We start from the raw sequence: 15,590 nt of genomic DNA, 5'->3' as shown, positions 1-15,590 counted from the left end.
ACCAAAGCACACAGTGGATGTAAACGCGGTTGAACAAATTCAGTCATTTTTATTCACTGAAACAATTTGTCCAAGTGTGTGTATTTTTGGTTTTATGTGTAAATTGGATTGGCCAATTTAAATTCAGTTGTTTGGCAACTAACCACCATATATTTATATATTCTTCATGTTTTGCATTTTCATTAATGTTTATGAAACTTGATCATTTTTATTGGAAGTTATTTTAAAGTGTAATTTCAGTGCAGTGTTGTATGTTGTTTAGTGGATTATTTTCTTTGTGAAAAGAAAAGCATGAAATGAAAATATTTTAGGACTCTAGAATAAAATAGGATTTGAGAAGTAATTATAATAGTTACAAAGGGTTGGCAAACTTGTTTAAACTTGAAAAAGGTTATTAAAATTAGACATACCGAGGTAGATGCCTGTATTTGCTGTCTTGAGCACAGTTGGTATGAGCATGAGCCTGCATTTGATTAACTTACATGGAGGAACGTGGTTACCAAAAGCCTTCCTTCCTCCTGCTCCCCTTGGCCCCAGTCCCTCACTTCACACCCCTCCTCCTCTCGCTGTTCTCACACACTCTCGACTTTGATGCACAGAGGAGGGAGGGATGTGAAACTTCCTATAAGACATTGACCTATTTGAAAATATTAGTGACACTTTGATGCCAAGTCTATTTTGTGTCGTTTTCTTTGCTCTTAAACTATTAATTTTTTAAATATTATTTGTTGTCTTCTCTCTTTCCCTGCTACTTTGATCTTTAAAAAGCATGGTTTTTATAGCTAGTGCCAACCAGTTAGAGCACTGTTTCCTACATGTGAACATCATTTGTTCAGCTAACATTCTGTGACCAGGCACTGTGTTAGCAATGTTGAGTAATATATTCATGTCAGTGTTCGCCATTCATACCGTAGCCCCTATTGTGTATGAAGAAACTGAGGCTCGTGGAGGTTAAAACTTGACTTGGGTCAAACAGCTAGTAAATGATAGAGACTCAGTTGAATCCAAAGTCCAGCCACCTGCCTTTTCTCAAACAGCTCATAATCCAATTGAGAATATTCTTGTTTGTTTCTTTTCATTTTTTAAATCCATATTTAGAGATTTCTTTGCTTATGTATGTGTTTCTAGCTTTTTCAGGCAGGTGAGATAGTTCTGGATATGAACTGAACTCTCTGATTGCTTTGACTCTCCTAGTCCTGTCCTGAAAAACTGTGTTTTACCTATTACTTTAAGGATGCATCTTAAGATGAGTAAAGGATGAGCATGAGCAGGTAGGGCTAGAATTAGTAGGAGTATAACTTATACTGGTTCCCAGTACATGTTGTGTGTGTGTAGATGGGAAGGCGGCAGCGGCTCCTGTGGAGGTAAGTGGTAAGATTTAGTGGAGGCTGACCGTGTTAAACATGGTGGTGTCTTCTCAGATTTTTAAAGAAAATAGTACTGCCCCAAGGGATATATCTAACCAGTTTCATTAAGTAAACATTTTATTGGTATTTCTATTAGCTTTGTTATATTTATATAAGCCAAACTTTATTCCATTCCATTGTTTCTGATATTTTCACTTTTTAGTCTTCATGCTTTGCAACATGGAAAAAAGTTAAGAAGTTAAAAGCTACTCCATTGTGTGACTGATTTAATAAAATGTAAACATGAAATGCAGAATTGTTAAAACTACCCAATTCTGATTTCTCAGATGTGTTTGTGTTGAGCCTTCTAACCCTGGCAATGAAACTCTGAAGGTGTGGGAGGAAAGAAATGTAACGGCACACAACATTCCCTGGGGGAACCTCACTGTCTCTGTGAGTATATGTGAAGTGAAGGCTGGTGCAAACAGTAACCTTGTTATTTAGCTTTTCCTTAGTAAACCTAAATTTCCTTCTTGATTGATGGATATCATATGTTTTCAGAATATAGGGTTGTGTTGACCAAATAGAAGTTACCACATTTTTATTTATCATGTACTGAAGTGTATAGGTTGAAAAGAATGAAACTGGTAGGAAGGGAGATCAAGATGGACTATATGTGGCTTCCAAGATATTAGTTATTAAAAAGATGTGAATAATCTCCTGGTTTCTAATTCCTTTTGGATTCATAAGTTCATAGGCCTGTGGTTGCTGGTCCTCAAGTCGACAGTTCCAGCAGCTCTTACCCACTTGCGCCTTCTGTTGATCAGTCCATCTGCTCCGGCAGCTGTTTATTTAGAAGATGAGGAATGCTCGTACTGAACCTGTTTACCTTGTAGAGACTAGTATGACTTCAGCACTGAAGGAAAGGAAAGGAAAGGAAAAAGGACAGAAACATATAATGAGCACCTGCTGGGTACTGAGCACTATTACATACATATTTTTGTATTCTGTTGGGAAATGTTGTCCTAGCCCTAGAATATCTGTTTTGGACACTTCCCAGGTTGGGATTTAGAAATAAAGATGTCCAGTGATGCTGGCAATATCAATTAAAACCAAGATCCCTTGAGCTTCTCTGGTGCTTTTTATATCATGTAAGCAATTGTAGGTCATTCTTTTCTCTCTAAGGGTGATAGCTCCTAAATATGTAACTGGAGGGATTTCATCTGAAATTTTATCCCATTGATAATTTACATCTGCACTGTCCGGTACAGTAGTCACTGCCATATGTGTCTATTTAACTGTACGTTCAATAAAATTAATTAAAAGTTCAGTTTCTTGGCTTCACTAGCCATGTTCCAAGTGCTCAGTCCTGTCGAGTGACTGACTGCTGGCTGGCTGTACAGGACGGTGCAGATACCTGACATCTTATCATCACAGACAGTTCTGGGGACAGTGCTGATGTAAAGCACTGTGTGTCAGTAATCAGCTTAGAATAATACTTTACTGTTTTATATTAGAATAATATTTTATTAACTCTGTCTATTTTGTTGTGAAAGAGGTAGAGTTAATAGAGGTGCCTATATGAAAGTGATTTGTTAAAAAAGCTCATTTCATGATGAATAGGATGTCTTAATATTTTAGATTATGTATATGGTCTTTTCAGTGTATTTTCTTGATATCCATCAGGGCCATGTTAGGTTTTTTTGTGTAGCTATAGCTTTTATTTCTATGATCCATGTTGTAAATTGTAGGATTACTAATCTTAGCACGTAGAAATTGAGAATAATGGAAACTTTGTTTTTCTTTCAGTAAACCTGAGTTGTATTTTTTTTTTTTTTTTTTTTTTGCGGTATGCGGGCCTCTCACTGTTGTGGCCTCTCCCGTTGCGGAGCACAGGCTCCGGGCGCGCAGGCTCAGCGGCCATGGCTCACGGGCCTAGCCACTCCGCGGCATGTGGGATCTTCCCAGACCGGGACACGAACCCGTGTCCCCTGCATCGGCAGGCGGACTCTCAACCACTGCGCCACCAGGGAAGCCCTGAGTTGTATTTTTAAAATGAGTCTCATTAGAATCTAAGTAAGGAAAAAAGGACTTCAGTTGCATGTGCCTTTGTTAATCTCTGGTTGCCTTTCAGTTATTTTTCCCCCCAGAGGAAAATCAAGTCAATATATTTCTATAATTGTATTATGTTATATTATTGACTATATTATTGATTTTATTAATGGAAATATTTCAGTGGTCACTTTACTGCTCACAGTCCCATGCATTAATCTCACCATCAGAAAAGTCAGAAAGGGGCTTCCCTGGTGGCACAGTGGTTGAGAATCTGCCTGCCAGTGCAGGGGACATGGGTTCGAGCCCTGGTCTGGGAAGATCCCACATGCTGCGGAGCAACTAGGCCCGTGAGCCACAACTGCTGAGCCTGTGCATCTGGAGCCTGTGCTCCGCAGCAAGGGAGGCCGCGATAGTGGGAGGCCCGCGCACCGCGATGAAGGGTGGCCCCCACTTGGCGCAACTAGAGAAAGTCCTCGCACAGAAACAAAGACCCAACACAGCCAAAAATAAAAAAATAAATAAAAGCTGAGCTGATGTCCTTCTTCACTAAAAGAAAAAGAAAGAAAAGTCAGAAAAGCCAAGCACAGTTTTTATTATTGATTCGAATTTAATAGTATAGCCATCTCTTATTCAGCATTATAAAGGCAGAGTCGTAATTTTCTATAGCTTTTGTTGTAAGCAACTTGTTCAGAGGTAAAGGAAAGACAGTGAAATTGTTGAACAAGAATGCAAACAAATATTTGGGAATTAATAAAAGGCTTATATATTGAGATATATGAGCCTGTCACTAAAGGAAATAAGGAGTTGAAAGAAAGGAGTGGAGTGTATGATGTTAATAACGACAAAAATACAGTATTGCATTTCAGTGACTTAAGATGCAGATTTGTCAAACCATGACCTCTCTGAACTCAGGATATGTTTTAAAATTGATTGTGTGTTAATGTTGACTTGATAGTGTTTTTTCTAAGTGAAACATAAAATAATGGTGTGCCTTATGATCAGTAGCATCTTAGAGTCAAAGAAGTTCTTAGTAATTTATTGGCTATCTGAGAATCCCCTTCATCCCTTCCTTTTTCTGTTTTTTCCCCTTTTTTCAGGAATGTAAAATCTTTCATGGTACATTTGTAGGATCAGCTTGTAGTCTCCATGGACCTTATATTCCAGATGTGCTCTTTTGGTGTGTCATCTTATTTTTCACAACATTTTTTCTGTCTTCATTCCTCAAGCAGTTTAAGACCAAGCGCTATTTTCCTACCAAGGTAATTGGGGTTTAATTTTGGAGTTCTTGTAATAGTCATGTTTTTAGTTTTCATTTCCTTGGTTTGGTTTATTTCAAAACAATAAGATATTGTTTGAAGTTAGTACTTTATGTCATATAGCTATAAAGAAATTATTCATAGTGAAAAGTGTATATTCCATGTCTGAGCTAACAGTAGGAAGACAATGCTATCATGAGAGATGATAGGTTAGTTGTGAAATGTGTTTCTTATCTTTTGCAAAAAATATTAGTTATAAATGTATTTCACTGATACATTGTCACTAATTAAAAAAAACCTCATTCACACTTTCTAGTGGCATATTTTAGTCTGTGAAAGATATGAATTATTTAGAAAGGACACATAGTATTTTTGTGTTTATACTAACGAAACCCCTTTAACATAGGTGCGATCGACAATCAGTGACTTTGCTGTATTTCTCACCATAGTAATAATGGTTGCAATTGACTACCTTGTAGGAGTTCCATCTCCTAAACTTCATGTTCCTGAAAAATTCGAGGTGAGGATTAAAGCACTTGGCTATTTGTTACTTGGCAATACCAAAGTACTTTAAAGTGAGATACCGCCTCCTAAGTAGTTATTTCTAAAATATGCATAGTCTCTCTGAAGAGCTGATGCTTTGAAAGCAAAAATTATATATATGCCTCACATATATAAAAAAATGAAAGGATGAACAGGGACAAGTGAACATATTTAGGAAATAAGCAAGAAGGTATCAAAGCTGGCCCATCAGGTAGAGTGAATGAAAATATTCATGGTGAGGAGTTGGGAATCATTTAAAATTTTTGACCCTTCTCTCATAGCTGGAGTTCACAATATACTTTCCAGGTGAAAGAAACATTCTTTATTCCTTTATAAAGGAGTAACTCAAACTTGAATTTATAAGAGTGGCAAGGGGATCCTCATTAAAATTTTTAGAAGGGTGGTATATCTGACAGTAATTGGAAAGCTTTGTGTAACACTTCCCAGCAGAATCAAGAGAGAATCAATTTTTTTTTCCACAAGAAAAATGATACTTAATCTGAGCATCCATGAACTCTTTGGTTTCATTAGCAAACTACAGTTCTTTTGTATACAGTATATCATGTGCATAACACAGCATTTGATAATTATTTTCCCTTCTAAGTTAGAGGTGGTAGCTTTTGAATACTTTCTGGAAATTTTTAATAGTCAAATATTTGTGTCACTGCTTATATTTACATTTAACTAATTATATGACTTCTTTTATAAGCAGAAGATTTAAAGGGGATTCGGAATAAGGAATATAACGAAGATAAATTTAGTCTGTTCTCTCTGGGATTGAAAAATAACATTATTTTAAAAACCAGGGTCCTCAAAAGTAGAGGTGGAAAATGATCCAGCAAAATTATATAAATCTATTTATATTTTTATCTAAAAATAAGAAAAATTAAGCTTTATAATATTTATTGTATGAATTTTACTATAAGGATAATTATAAGTAACATAATACATAAATGAGTATAGCGTCATTGGGTATATATTTTTTTGCTGCTAAGAGTATATAATTTTTTTAATTTTTTTTTTTTTTATTTTTTTTTTTTTGCGGTACGCGGGCCTCTCACTGCTGTGGCCTCCCCCGTTGCGGAGCACAGGCTCCGGACGCGCAGGCTCAGTGGCCATGGTTCACGGGCCCAGCCGCTCTGCGGCATGCGGGATCCTCCCGGACCAGGGCACGAACCCGTATCCCCTGCATCGGCAGGCGGACTCTCAGCCACTGCCCCACCAGGGAAGCCCCAAGAGTATATAATTTAAAAAGTTTTGGAGACCTTTGTTTAAAAGCATAGATATTGAGCCACTAAAGATTTTAGGCCGTTAAGAGGTGACTATATCAAAGTCATTCTGTTTTTACCAAGTCTTACAAATAGACAAAACTGTAAATTATATTAATGTAATTTCCTGTAATCCTGGTCCCATTTCCTTATTCTGGTTCCAAATATATCCTTGTTATTCATTTATGTAGCTTTCAAGTAGCAAACTGATTTCAAGGGGTTTAAAATACACTTGGGGAAACAAGTTAAGAAACAGTTAAGAATATATGCGTTGTATAGATAAAACATATTTATTCATGTGCAGTATTGAATATGAAGCAGTATAGTGTATATCAGTGTGGGAAAATTATAATATCTGTATTCAAAAACAGTAAATTTCCCTTTTGTGTTGACAGATGTTTTCATGTAGAAAAAACAGGCTTAATATGACATCTAAGTAATAGAAGCATTTAAATTTCAATATATCCAATATCCCCCAAGAATGCTAAACTCTTATGATCTCTAAAAATGTTTTATTATAAAAAAATTTTATGTTACAGCATTGAAATAGATTTTTAAAGTGCCAGATTTTTGTCAGCCAATGCTTTGGAAAAATAGTGTAGCGAGGCCCAGTTCTACTTTAGTACTGACCATGACAAGATCACTAGTCCGTAGGATCTCCAAGGCAGTTTAGATTAGGAGTTGATCTAGTAGGTAGATTGATTTCACTTTATATGAAGTAGATAGGCATGTGTTGAAAGGACACTCTACTTCACTTATCTATTCCTGCATAACAAACCTCCCAAAACAACATACCTTTAAACGACAACACTTTTTTTGTTCATAAATCTGCGACAGTTGGGACTAGGCTTAACTGGGTAGTGCTCTGGTCTCCTGGTTTGAGATCTTATACGTGGCTGCAGTCTTTATTGCCTTGATGGGAGCATGTCTGGGAGCTCAGTTCAGACGGCTGAAGGAGCTGGGTAATTGCCTCCCACCCCTGTCTCATCACATTGTGTCTCATCACATTGTGTCTCATCCTCAAGAAAGCTTATCCAGGCTTACTCAGAGCTTAATCTCAGGGTTCCAGAAGGGTTAGAGAAGAAGCAGCAGGGTCCCTTGAGATCAGGACTCAGAAATCACAGGGTTACTTTGGCCTTATTCCCAGGTTCAAGGGGAGGAAATAGACTCCCCTTGTAGGTGGAAAGAGTGGCTGAGTCACGGGGACAAGAGACCTGCCTCTAGGGATGAGAATTCCTATGGCTGTCTCTGCAAATAATTCACAATATATCCCAATATTTAATCCAGTCCTTTCCGATCCCTTGGCATTTCTTGGGGTAGACACAGTCTGTGCTGTGGAAATTTTGTGCAGTAGGAGAAGGAAGCTTTTTTTTCTTTCCTTCTTTTAATCCTTAAATGTTTTAACAGCCTACTGATACAAATAGGGGCTGGATCATAAGCCCTTTGGGAGAAAATCCTTGGTGGACCTTATTAATAGCTGCTATTCCAGCTCTGCTTTGTACCATTCTCATCTTTATGGATCAACAAATTACAGCTGTAATCATAAACAGAAAGGAGCACAAGTTGAAGGTAATTTTAAAATTTTGTCCCAAGAATTGTTTCTTTGAGTTGGAGATGGTGAAAATTAATTTCTCTCTTTATAAGTAGTATAGAGTTTTAACCTAAAAGAACAATATAGGCTTACAAATATTCATGTTTGTTTCACTTTTCAGAAAGGAGCTGGCTATCACCTTGACTTGCTCGTGGTTGGTGTTATGTTGGGAGTTTGCTCTGTCATGGGACTTCCATGGTTTGTGGCTGCAACAGTTTTGTCAATAAGTCATGTCAACAGCCTAAAAGTTGAATCTGAATGTTCTGCTCCAGGGGAACAACCCAAGTTTTTGGGAATTCGTGAACAGCGGGTTACAGGGCTAATGATTTTTATTCTAATGGGCCTGTCTGTGTTCATGACTTCAGTACTAAAGGTAAAAATCTCTTTATTGCAATGTTTTAAAATCTTTATCATAAAATTTATACTTGGTTGTATGAAAATGAAACATTAAAATATCTAAAATTAGTTTCATTTCCTTGGAAAATAATATTTACTTGGAATTTACTTGGAAAATAATATTTTGAAATGGTGGTTAGTGTAGTAGGCATCAGTGTTAGATTGTATCCTTTTAAAAAATAATGTAGTTTAAACAAACAAACTAATAATAATGTAAAAGGGTAGTATTAAAGACTATTAGAGTTTAGGAAGGAGTTAATCCATGGCTTAGTTATGATCTAAAAGAAGAATATACCAGAGGATTTTATAAGCATATTAGAGGAAATAATATTGAAAGATAGATGAAACAGTTATTTGACCACAATGTAAAAAATAATATTGCTATTAATTGAATTAATACATTCTTCCTGACAAAGAATGTATTAATGAAATGAATGTATTAAATGAAATATGAGTAGTATCACTCATTAGGAAAACAAAAAGAGCTAATACTATAAATGAAGCATGTAAGAAATTATACTTTATGATAAACGTCTTTTAGTCACATCTGATCTTTACTGTACACATTCTAGCTAATCTAGTGATTTACTAAAAAACAATAACCATAGCAAACGTAGCTAAGTATCTAATCTTAAATCTTCTATTCATCATGGAAGAGCTCAACTCCATGTTTTTTGGTGTTTCAGTTTGTTGTAAAGAAAATAAGTAAAAAGTTGTAAACTATTTATAAATTAGGGTACAAACGTGGAGTGTGTATGTGTGTGTGTTACATATTAACTAAAAGAATTGTAGTTAATACTAGAATTCTTTGGCCTCCTTTCATGGAGCCAATTAATTGACCAAATATTTGTTGAGTACTTTCTGTGCTATTAAGTACTGAGGCAACAATAATAAATAGGACACTTTATTGTCTACTTTGAAAAACTTGGCAATCTACTTGGTGAAACAGGCAAATGGGCAATTACTGCATAGTGGTGAGTATATTGTTAGAGGTGCTTGGGACAAGAGGAGAAATATGTAGTGCAGTCTTATGGGGATGCTGCGTCTCCTGATGAAGGTTGCCCTTTACATTTTTTAAGTAGTTCTAAAAATTTTTAAGTATTAACTGCATATAGGCAGAAAAATTCAAGTAGAATATCAAGAAAGCTCTAAAATAAAAAGTCTATTTTCTCTCACTTTCCAAAAGCAGCTCTCCAGAGGTAAACTTTTTACTCCTTTATTTTTTAAGTTATTTTGTTAGTTAACACCATTATAGATTTATATACTTTTATAATTTTATTTTTCACTTTATTATCTTTAGACTGAATCTCTTTGCCTAAGACAGTGATTCTTAAAGTCTAGTTCAAGGACCTCTGGGAGTCCCTGACACTCTGTCCGGGGTCTGTAGGAGCCTCTCTTTCCCATTTATGTGACTGTGTTGAGGCCAGGTTGTCTTCATAGACTTTGGCCAGAACGATGTATTGTAGCAGATTTAATGCAGGTGCAGATATGAGAGTGTAGTCGTCTTCTGTTAAGCCACCCACTAAAGAGATTTACAGAAATACAGAACAGCGCTATCCTTCTCACTTAATCTTATGTTCTTTGGAAATTATAGTTTTCCAGTAAAAATGTTTTTTATATTAACTTGTAATAGGTTTATTATTATTTCGAAATGAGTTTAAAAATAACTATTGGGACATCCCTGCTGGCGCAGTGGTTAAGAATCTGCCTGCCAATGCAGAGGACACGGGTTTGATCCCTGTTCTGGGAAGATCCCACATACTGTGGAGTAACTAAGCCCGTGCGCCACAGCTACTGAGTCCGCGTACGCCACAGCTACTGAAGCCCGTGTGCCTAGAGCCCGTGCTCTGCAACAAGAGAAGCCACTGCAATGAGAAGCCTGTGCACTGCAACACAGAGTAGTCCCTGCCCTCTGCAACTAGAGAAAGCCCGCATGTAGCAACCCAACACAGCCAAAAATAAAATTAAAAAACTATTTAAAATTTTTCTTTTAATTTCTAATATGGTGAATATTTCCCACATGCCTATATACCTATTTATATATCTATACCTATCTCTCTCTCTCTCTCTCTCTCTCTCTCTCTCTATACTATATATATATATATATATATATATATATATATATATATATATATAAAATCCACGTAAAAGTATTTGGGGGGAGGGTCCTCAGTACTTTTTAGGAGTATAAAGGGGTCCTGAGACCAAAAACTTGAGAGCCTCTGACCTAAGTTTATGTCTTTCATGAGGATTTACCCCAAACATCCCATTCTCCCTTTCATCAGTTGTTTTTGGTTGGCTGTGTTTTTAGTTTTATTATTATTGTAAAGGTTACCAACATTTACACTCTGTGCTTTTTCTGTAAGTTAAATTATAGCAATGTAAGCCCTCTGGGAACACGTAATCAGTATTATGATGAAATAAATATTCGCTGAGGACTAGGCGGTGTGATCAGCCTGCGTGGAGGCAGAAATAACCCTTATTTCCCCAAACTCCTGCGGTTTCAGAATAATAGTCCAAGCCGCAAGACCTGAGAAGTTTTCTTAATATTTGTTGACTTCTCTTACTTAAAAAAAAGTACATATACAGGTTCCACTTTTTCTTGTATTTCTTTTTTGTATCTCTAAAGGAATTCCTTGAGTTATTTTTTCATGTCTGGTACCATAATTAGTAAACTTTCAGAGTTCTTGCATGTTTCAAAATTACCCTCTATGATTGATAGATGGATATTCATTTCAAGTTTCAAATTTATTTTTCTTTGAGTCTTAAAGTTATTGTTGCCTAGAGATCAGTGGTTCTAGTAAGAGGTCTGATATCTATTTGGTTTTTGTGTCTTCAGAAGCATCTTTTTCCTTTCTAGAAGCTACCAAAATGTCCTTTTTACTCTTAGAGTTTGGAAATTTCACTAGGATATTTAGGTAAATAGAAACTTTTAATTTACCTTGCTTCTCTCTCTGTGGGTCAATTTACTCTAGAAACTTATGCCTTTAACTGTGGGAATGCTCTTCAGTTGTTCATTTCCTTTTCTTTATTTTCTCTTAGATATTTCTTCACTTTCAATTAGACAGATACTAGACTTTCCAGATATGTTGTTACATTCCTCTTCTCTACTCTCTCTCACTTAAAATTTCCTCTATTTTCTTTATCATTTTATTGATCTCTTTAGTCTTATCAAAATCGTTGTTAACAAAATTCTTTTAAATTATTTTGATAATTGTATCTTTAATTTCTGGGAGTTTTTTTTTTTCATTCTGGTTATTCATTTCTCGTAGCATTCTGAAGTTGCTTTATGTATTAAATATTTTCTTGAGATTCCCTGAGGATACTGATTAGATTTTTGATATGTTTTCTTTTCTCCCACGGTCCTTAGTTAAGGACATACGAGGTTGCTTACTAGAGAATGAGTGTGATTCTCCTCTGGCTGTTAGGTCTTTTTTCCTTATAGGTGGTCTCTCCCTTGGGTGAGTGCTGATTGTGGTGTTTGAATCAATGAATGGGGCCTGTTGCTGGCTTTCCTGTGGGATGCCTGGGCATGGACTAGGTAGGCAGTTTGGGATCCCCTTAACTGCCAAAGTAACAAGGACATTCTTTTTCAGGATGGTGTTTATTTATTATACGTATTGTAAATGGTATTGTATAGCAGTCACTGTAGGGGTAGTGATAGTAATAATAATGGCTAACACTTTTTGAGTGATTGATATGTACCATGTGCTTTTCTGAATATTTTATGAATTTGAAGTTTTTTAATCTTCAAGGCAATCTGATACAGAAACTAAAACAGAGGGATTAAGGTTCAAGAAGAGGTAAACTGGGTTTTTAGGCCAAGTAGTCTGATTGTAGTGCCTCTGCTCTTAACCACGGAACACAGTCCCTTCTTAGGAGGGAACATGTAGATGGTAAATGATTCTTCAAGGAGGTTATTGTTTACTAGCATTTTTCTTTGTTATAGAAAAGTCTCATCACTGAAAGATCTTTTAACTCTATCTCATAGGCACTGACTATGTTTTTATGTATTTTTTATGTGAAATTGTTCTGGTAACATGGGTTCTAATTGTGGTCATTTTACTTACAGTTTATTCCAATGCCTGTTCTGTATGGTGTTTTCCTTTATATGGGAGTTTCCTCATTAAAAGGAATCCAGGCAAGTCTTAAGCATTTAATAACTTTGTAAAAAAAACTTAAACATTTTATATTTGCAATGATTGTTTTTCTGATGGTAGTGATTTATTCTCTGATATTTTGGGGGCAGGTTAACTAGTGACTTCAAATCCACATTTTCCAAGTAATTATTGCTTACTGAACATTTTTTTCCCCCTGAGAGTGAGATCATGAACTGTTATGTCCTTACCTATTTTTAATTGAAGCTAATGAAAGGTAACTATCAATGAAGACTAGTATAGTAAGAGGGAGGATCAAAAGGATTGGAATGGGGGAAAAGGGGCTATTTCTGACATGTTAGAACAGTAATTTCAGTTGCTTAAAAAGAAAATGTAGATATTAGTCTTCTATAACCATGGTAATACCTGCCATTTGTACGGTGCAGTACAGTTTATAGAGCCTAGTATACAGATGATTTTCTGTGATCCTCAAAACAACTTTGGGATATGAAAGGAAGAAATACTAATTTTGTAAATTATGAAACAGAAATAAACTTACTGAAGGTTTTTAACTAAGTAAGCAATGGAGCCAAGGCTAGAATCTAGTGTTTTCACTACTCTGTTTTGTCTTATTTATAGTATTTCTTGGGAAACAAGCTGATAGAATGAATTTGGATTTGTGTGAATTCAGCCTTAGTGTAGAACGTGTAGCTGCTCAGGCAGGGTTGGCACCACTCACCCAGTCCCGGCCGTGAGCAGCGTGTGGTCCCCAGCTGCCGGCTGCCGGGTATCTCAGATGCACCAGCATTTTTTTTTCAACACAGTCCAGTATCTACTCTCCAGTGGTCAAGAGATGATCTCATTGACTCAGCTGATTGTTTTACAACAATTTTGTGAGTTATGTAGGGCTGATCTTATTCCCGGTTTACAAATGAGGAAATTAAAGCTCAAAAGGACCAAGGAATTGGCTCATAGTTTCCTTTTCAGTGGGTGAAAAATTAGTAATTGTTACCTCAGGTTATTTTCATAAAATTGGTAATGTTAGACTTAGAAAGTACCTTGGGAGATTGTTACTCTTTTATTTTACATATTAGAAAACAAGGTCAGAGAGATTAAATGACTTGTACATTTGATTATAGCAGATAAATTTATCAAAATATTTTAATTCCCCAATTTAAAACATTTTGACTTGAGTTTTCTGATTAATGAATTACATTTGTTTAAGTGGTTGCCTTGATTTTTTTTTTTCTCCTTGGATCAAGATGTTGTAAACTGAAACATTCTCCTGTGTTATCACGGCATATCAGGGAAGTTAGAGTTTAAATCACAAAACCCTAAAGCAGAATACAATTTCTTTTCCTAAGTAACAGAAATGATATTTTTGTTGAAAACTTTTTCTTGTTTTGCTTTCCATTCGATATCCAGTTTTTTGACCGTATAAAATTATTTGGAATGCCCGCTAAGCACCAGCCCGACCTGATTTACCTCCGCTATGTGCCCCTCTGGAAGGTCCACGTCTTCACAGTCGTCCAGCTCACCTGTCTGATCCTCTTGTGGGTGATAAAAGCTTCGGCTGCTGCAGTAGTTTTTCCCATGATGGTAAGTTGTTTTTTTTTTTTTTTTTTTTTTCAGACTTTATCACTAATTAATAACATTTTTGTGTGTTTTGATAGTACTTATCTTATATTTATAATTGACTTTGAGAAAAGGATTTTAATCACCTTAGGTGTTTTGAAATGTGAATTAGCCCTTTCTAGCTATGAAACCAATAGTTTTCAAAATTGAATTTGCTTGTCATTTTCTAATTTTGGTTTGTTTTTGATTTTTAGTCCTTGGGTATAGAACACTGTTCCGTATTTTTAAACAATTTCAGAGTTTAGGACGTTTATGAAGCAAATATGATAGCCTAACTTAAAAAGCAGAGCAACCAGAGCAACATGTTTCTTTAATAGGCTATTTCAGTACATCTTTTTCAGAAATTAATAGATCTAGAAGTCAAAAAGTAATAAAGATTATAGATGATATTAATAATTCATTACATTATCATATACTTTAATAATTATTCATAATTTAATCATTAAATTATCACATTTCAAAATTGCATTTTGCAAATAGGGAATATGCATCCTTTTGTAAATATTATGCAAAAGTTGGTTTATGTACATGGCCAAAAAGAAAATCTTTAAAAATTAAAAAGTTGTGAAAATTATACAGTTAATATTCCCTGATCACAAATAAATTAAATTATAAATGAATAGTGAAAAGTCACTAAAAATATTCAAAAATATATACCATGTTCTTTGTTTTGCATACTTAGTATTATAAAAATGTCACTTCCAAGTATGAAGCCTACTAGTTTTATTGCATGTGTGTTTGTGTGTGGGGGGGGGTTGGTATCAGTGTGAACTGGGTAATTTTAAAGTTTATAGAGAAAAATAGATACCAGAGCCACAACAACATGGATGGTAGAAATATTCTGTATCTTACTGGGGTTGCTTTACAAGAGTACATGTATTTTTCAAAAGCATTAAACTCTACACCTGATATTTTTTTATTTACTATATGTAAATTGTATATTAATGAAAAGATAAAGATATAATAAATACCAGAGAATAACAAAACAAAGATAATTATAATTCAGAATTCCTGGCTGGGTGCGGGGGTGAGGGGCTTGACTGTTCCTGTGCTAATACCATGGTGTTTTGTGTTTTTTTTTAAAGGGAATTCCTTTATTTTTATTTATTTGTTTGTTTGTTTATTTATTTATGGCTGTGTTGGGTCTTCATTTCTGTGCAAGGGCTTTCTCTAGTTGCGGCAAGTGGGGGACACTCTTCATCGCAGTGCTCAGGCCTCTCACTATTGCAGCCTCTCTTGTTGCGGAGCACAGGCTCCAGACGCGCAGGCTCAGTAGTTGTGGCTCACGGGCCTAGCTGCTCCGCAGCATGTGGGACCTTCCCAGACCAGGGCTCAAACCCGTGTCCCCTGCATTGGCAGGCAGATTCTCAACCACTGCGCCACCAGGGAAGCCCACCATAGTG

General features: G+C 35.8%; 1 protein-coding gene across 7 annotated transcripts in view; it reads left to right on the top strand.

Annotated features, from left to right (window-relative positions):
• SLC4A7 (solute carrier family 4 member 7) overlaps positions 1–15,590 on the top strand; it is a 125,020-nt gene that overhangs the window by 96,057 nt on the left and 13,373 nt on the right. For 6 of the 7 annotated variants that reach the window (XM_089918943.1, XM_089918946.1, XM_089918944.1 and 3 more), the window contains 7 exons: positions 1,694–1,799; positions 4,499–4,660; positions 5,064–5,177; positions 7,876–8,037; positions 8,181–8,432; positions 12,528–12,596; positions 13,978–14,151. In XM_089918943.1, the coding sequence (XP_089775069.1) occupies positions 1,694–1,799; positions 4,499–4,660; positions 5,064–5,177; positions 7,876–8,037; positions 8,181–8,432; positions 12,528–12,596; positions 13,978–14,151 (1,039 nt within the window). The remainder of the gene's footprint in view (positions 1–1,693; positions 1,800–4,498; positions 4,661–5,063; positions 5,178–7,875; positions 8,038–8,180; positions 8,433–12,527; positions 12,597–13,977; positions 14,152–15,590) is intronic. The other variant, XM_089918945.1, reaches the window with a different exon arrangement.

The sequence above is a fragment of the Delphinapterus leucas genome, chromosome 10 (genome assembly GCF_059928025.1).
Source record: "Delphinapterus leucas isolate spDelLeu-1000000601 "Yukka" chromosome 10, BTC_Dleu_Yukka2, whole genome shotgun sequence".
NCBI classification, from domain to species: domain Eukaryota; kingdom Metazoa; phylum Chordata; class Mammalia; order Artiodactyla; family Monodontidae; genus Delphinapterus; species Delphinapterus leucas.
Note: the sequence above shows the minus strand (reverse complement) of the source record. Positions and strands in the feature narration are given on the sequence as shown.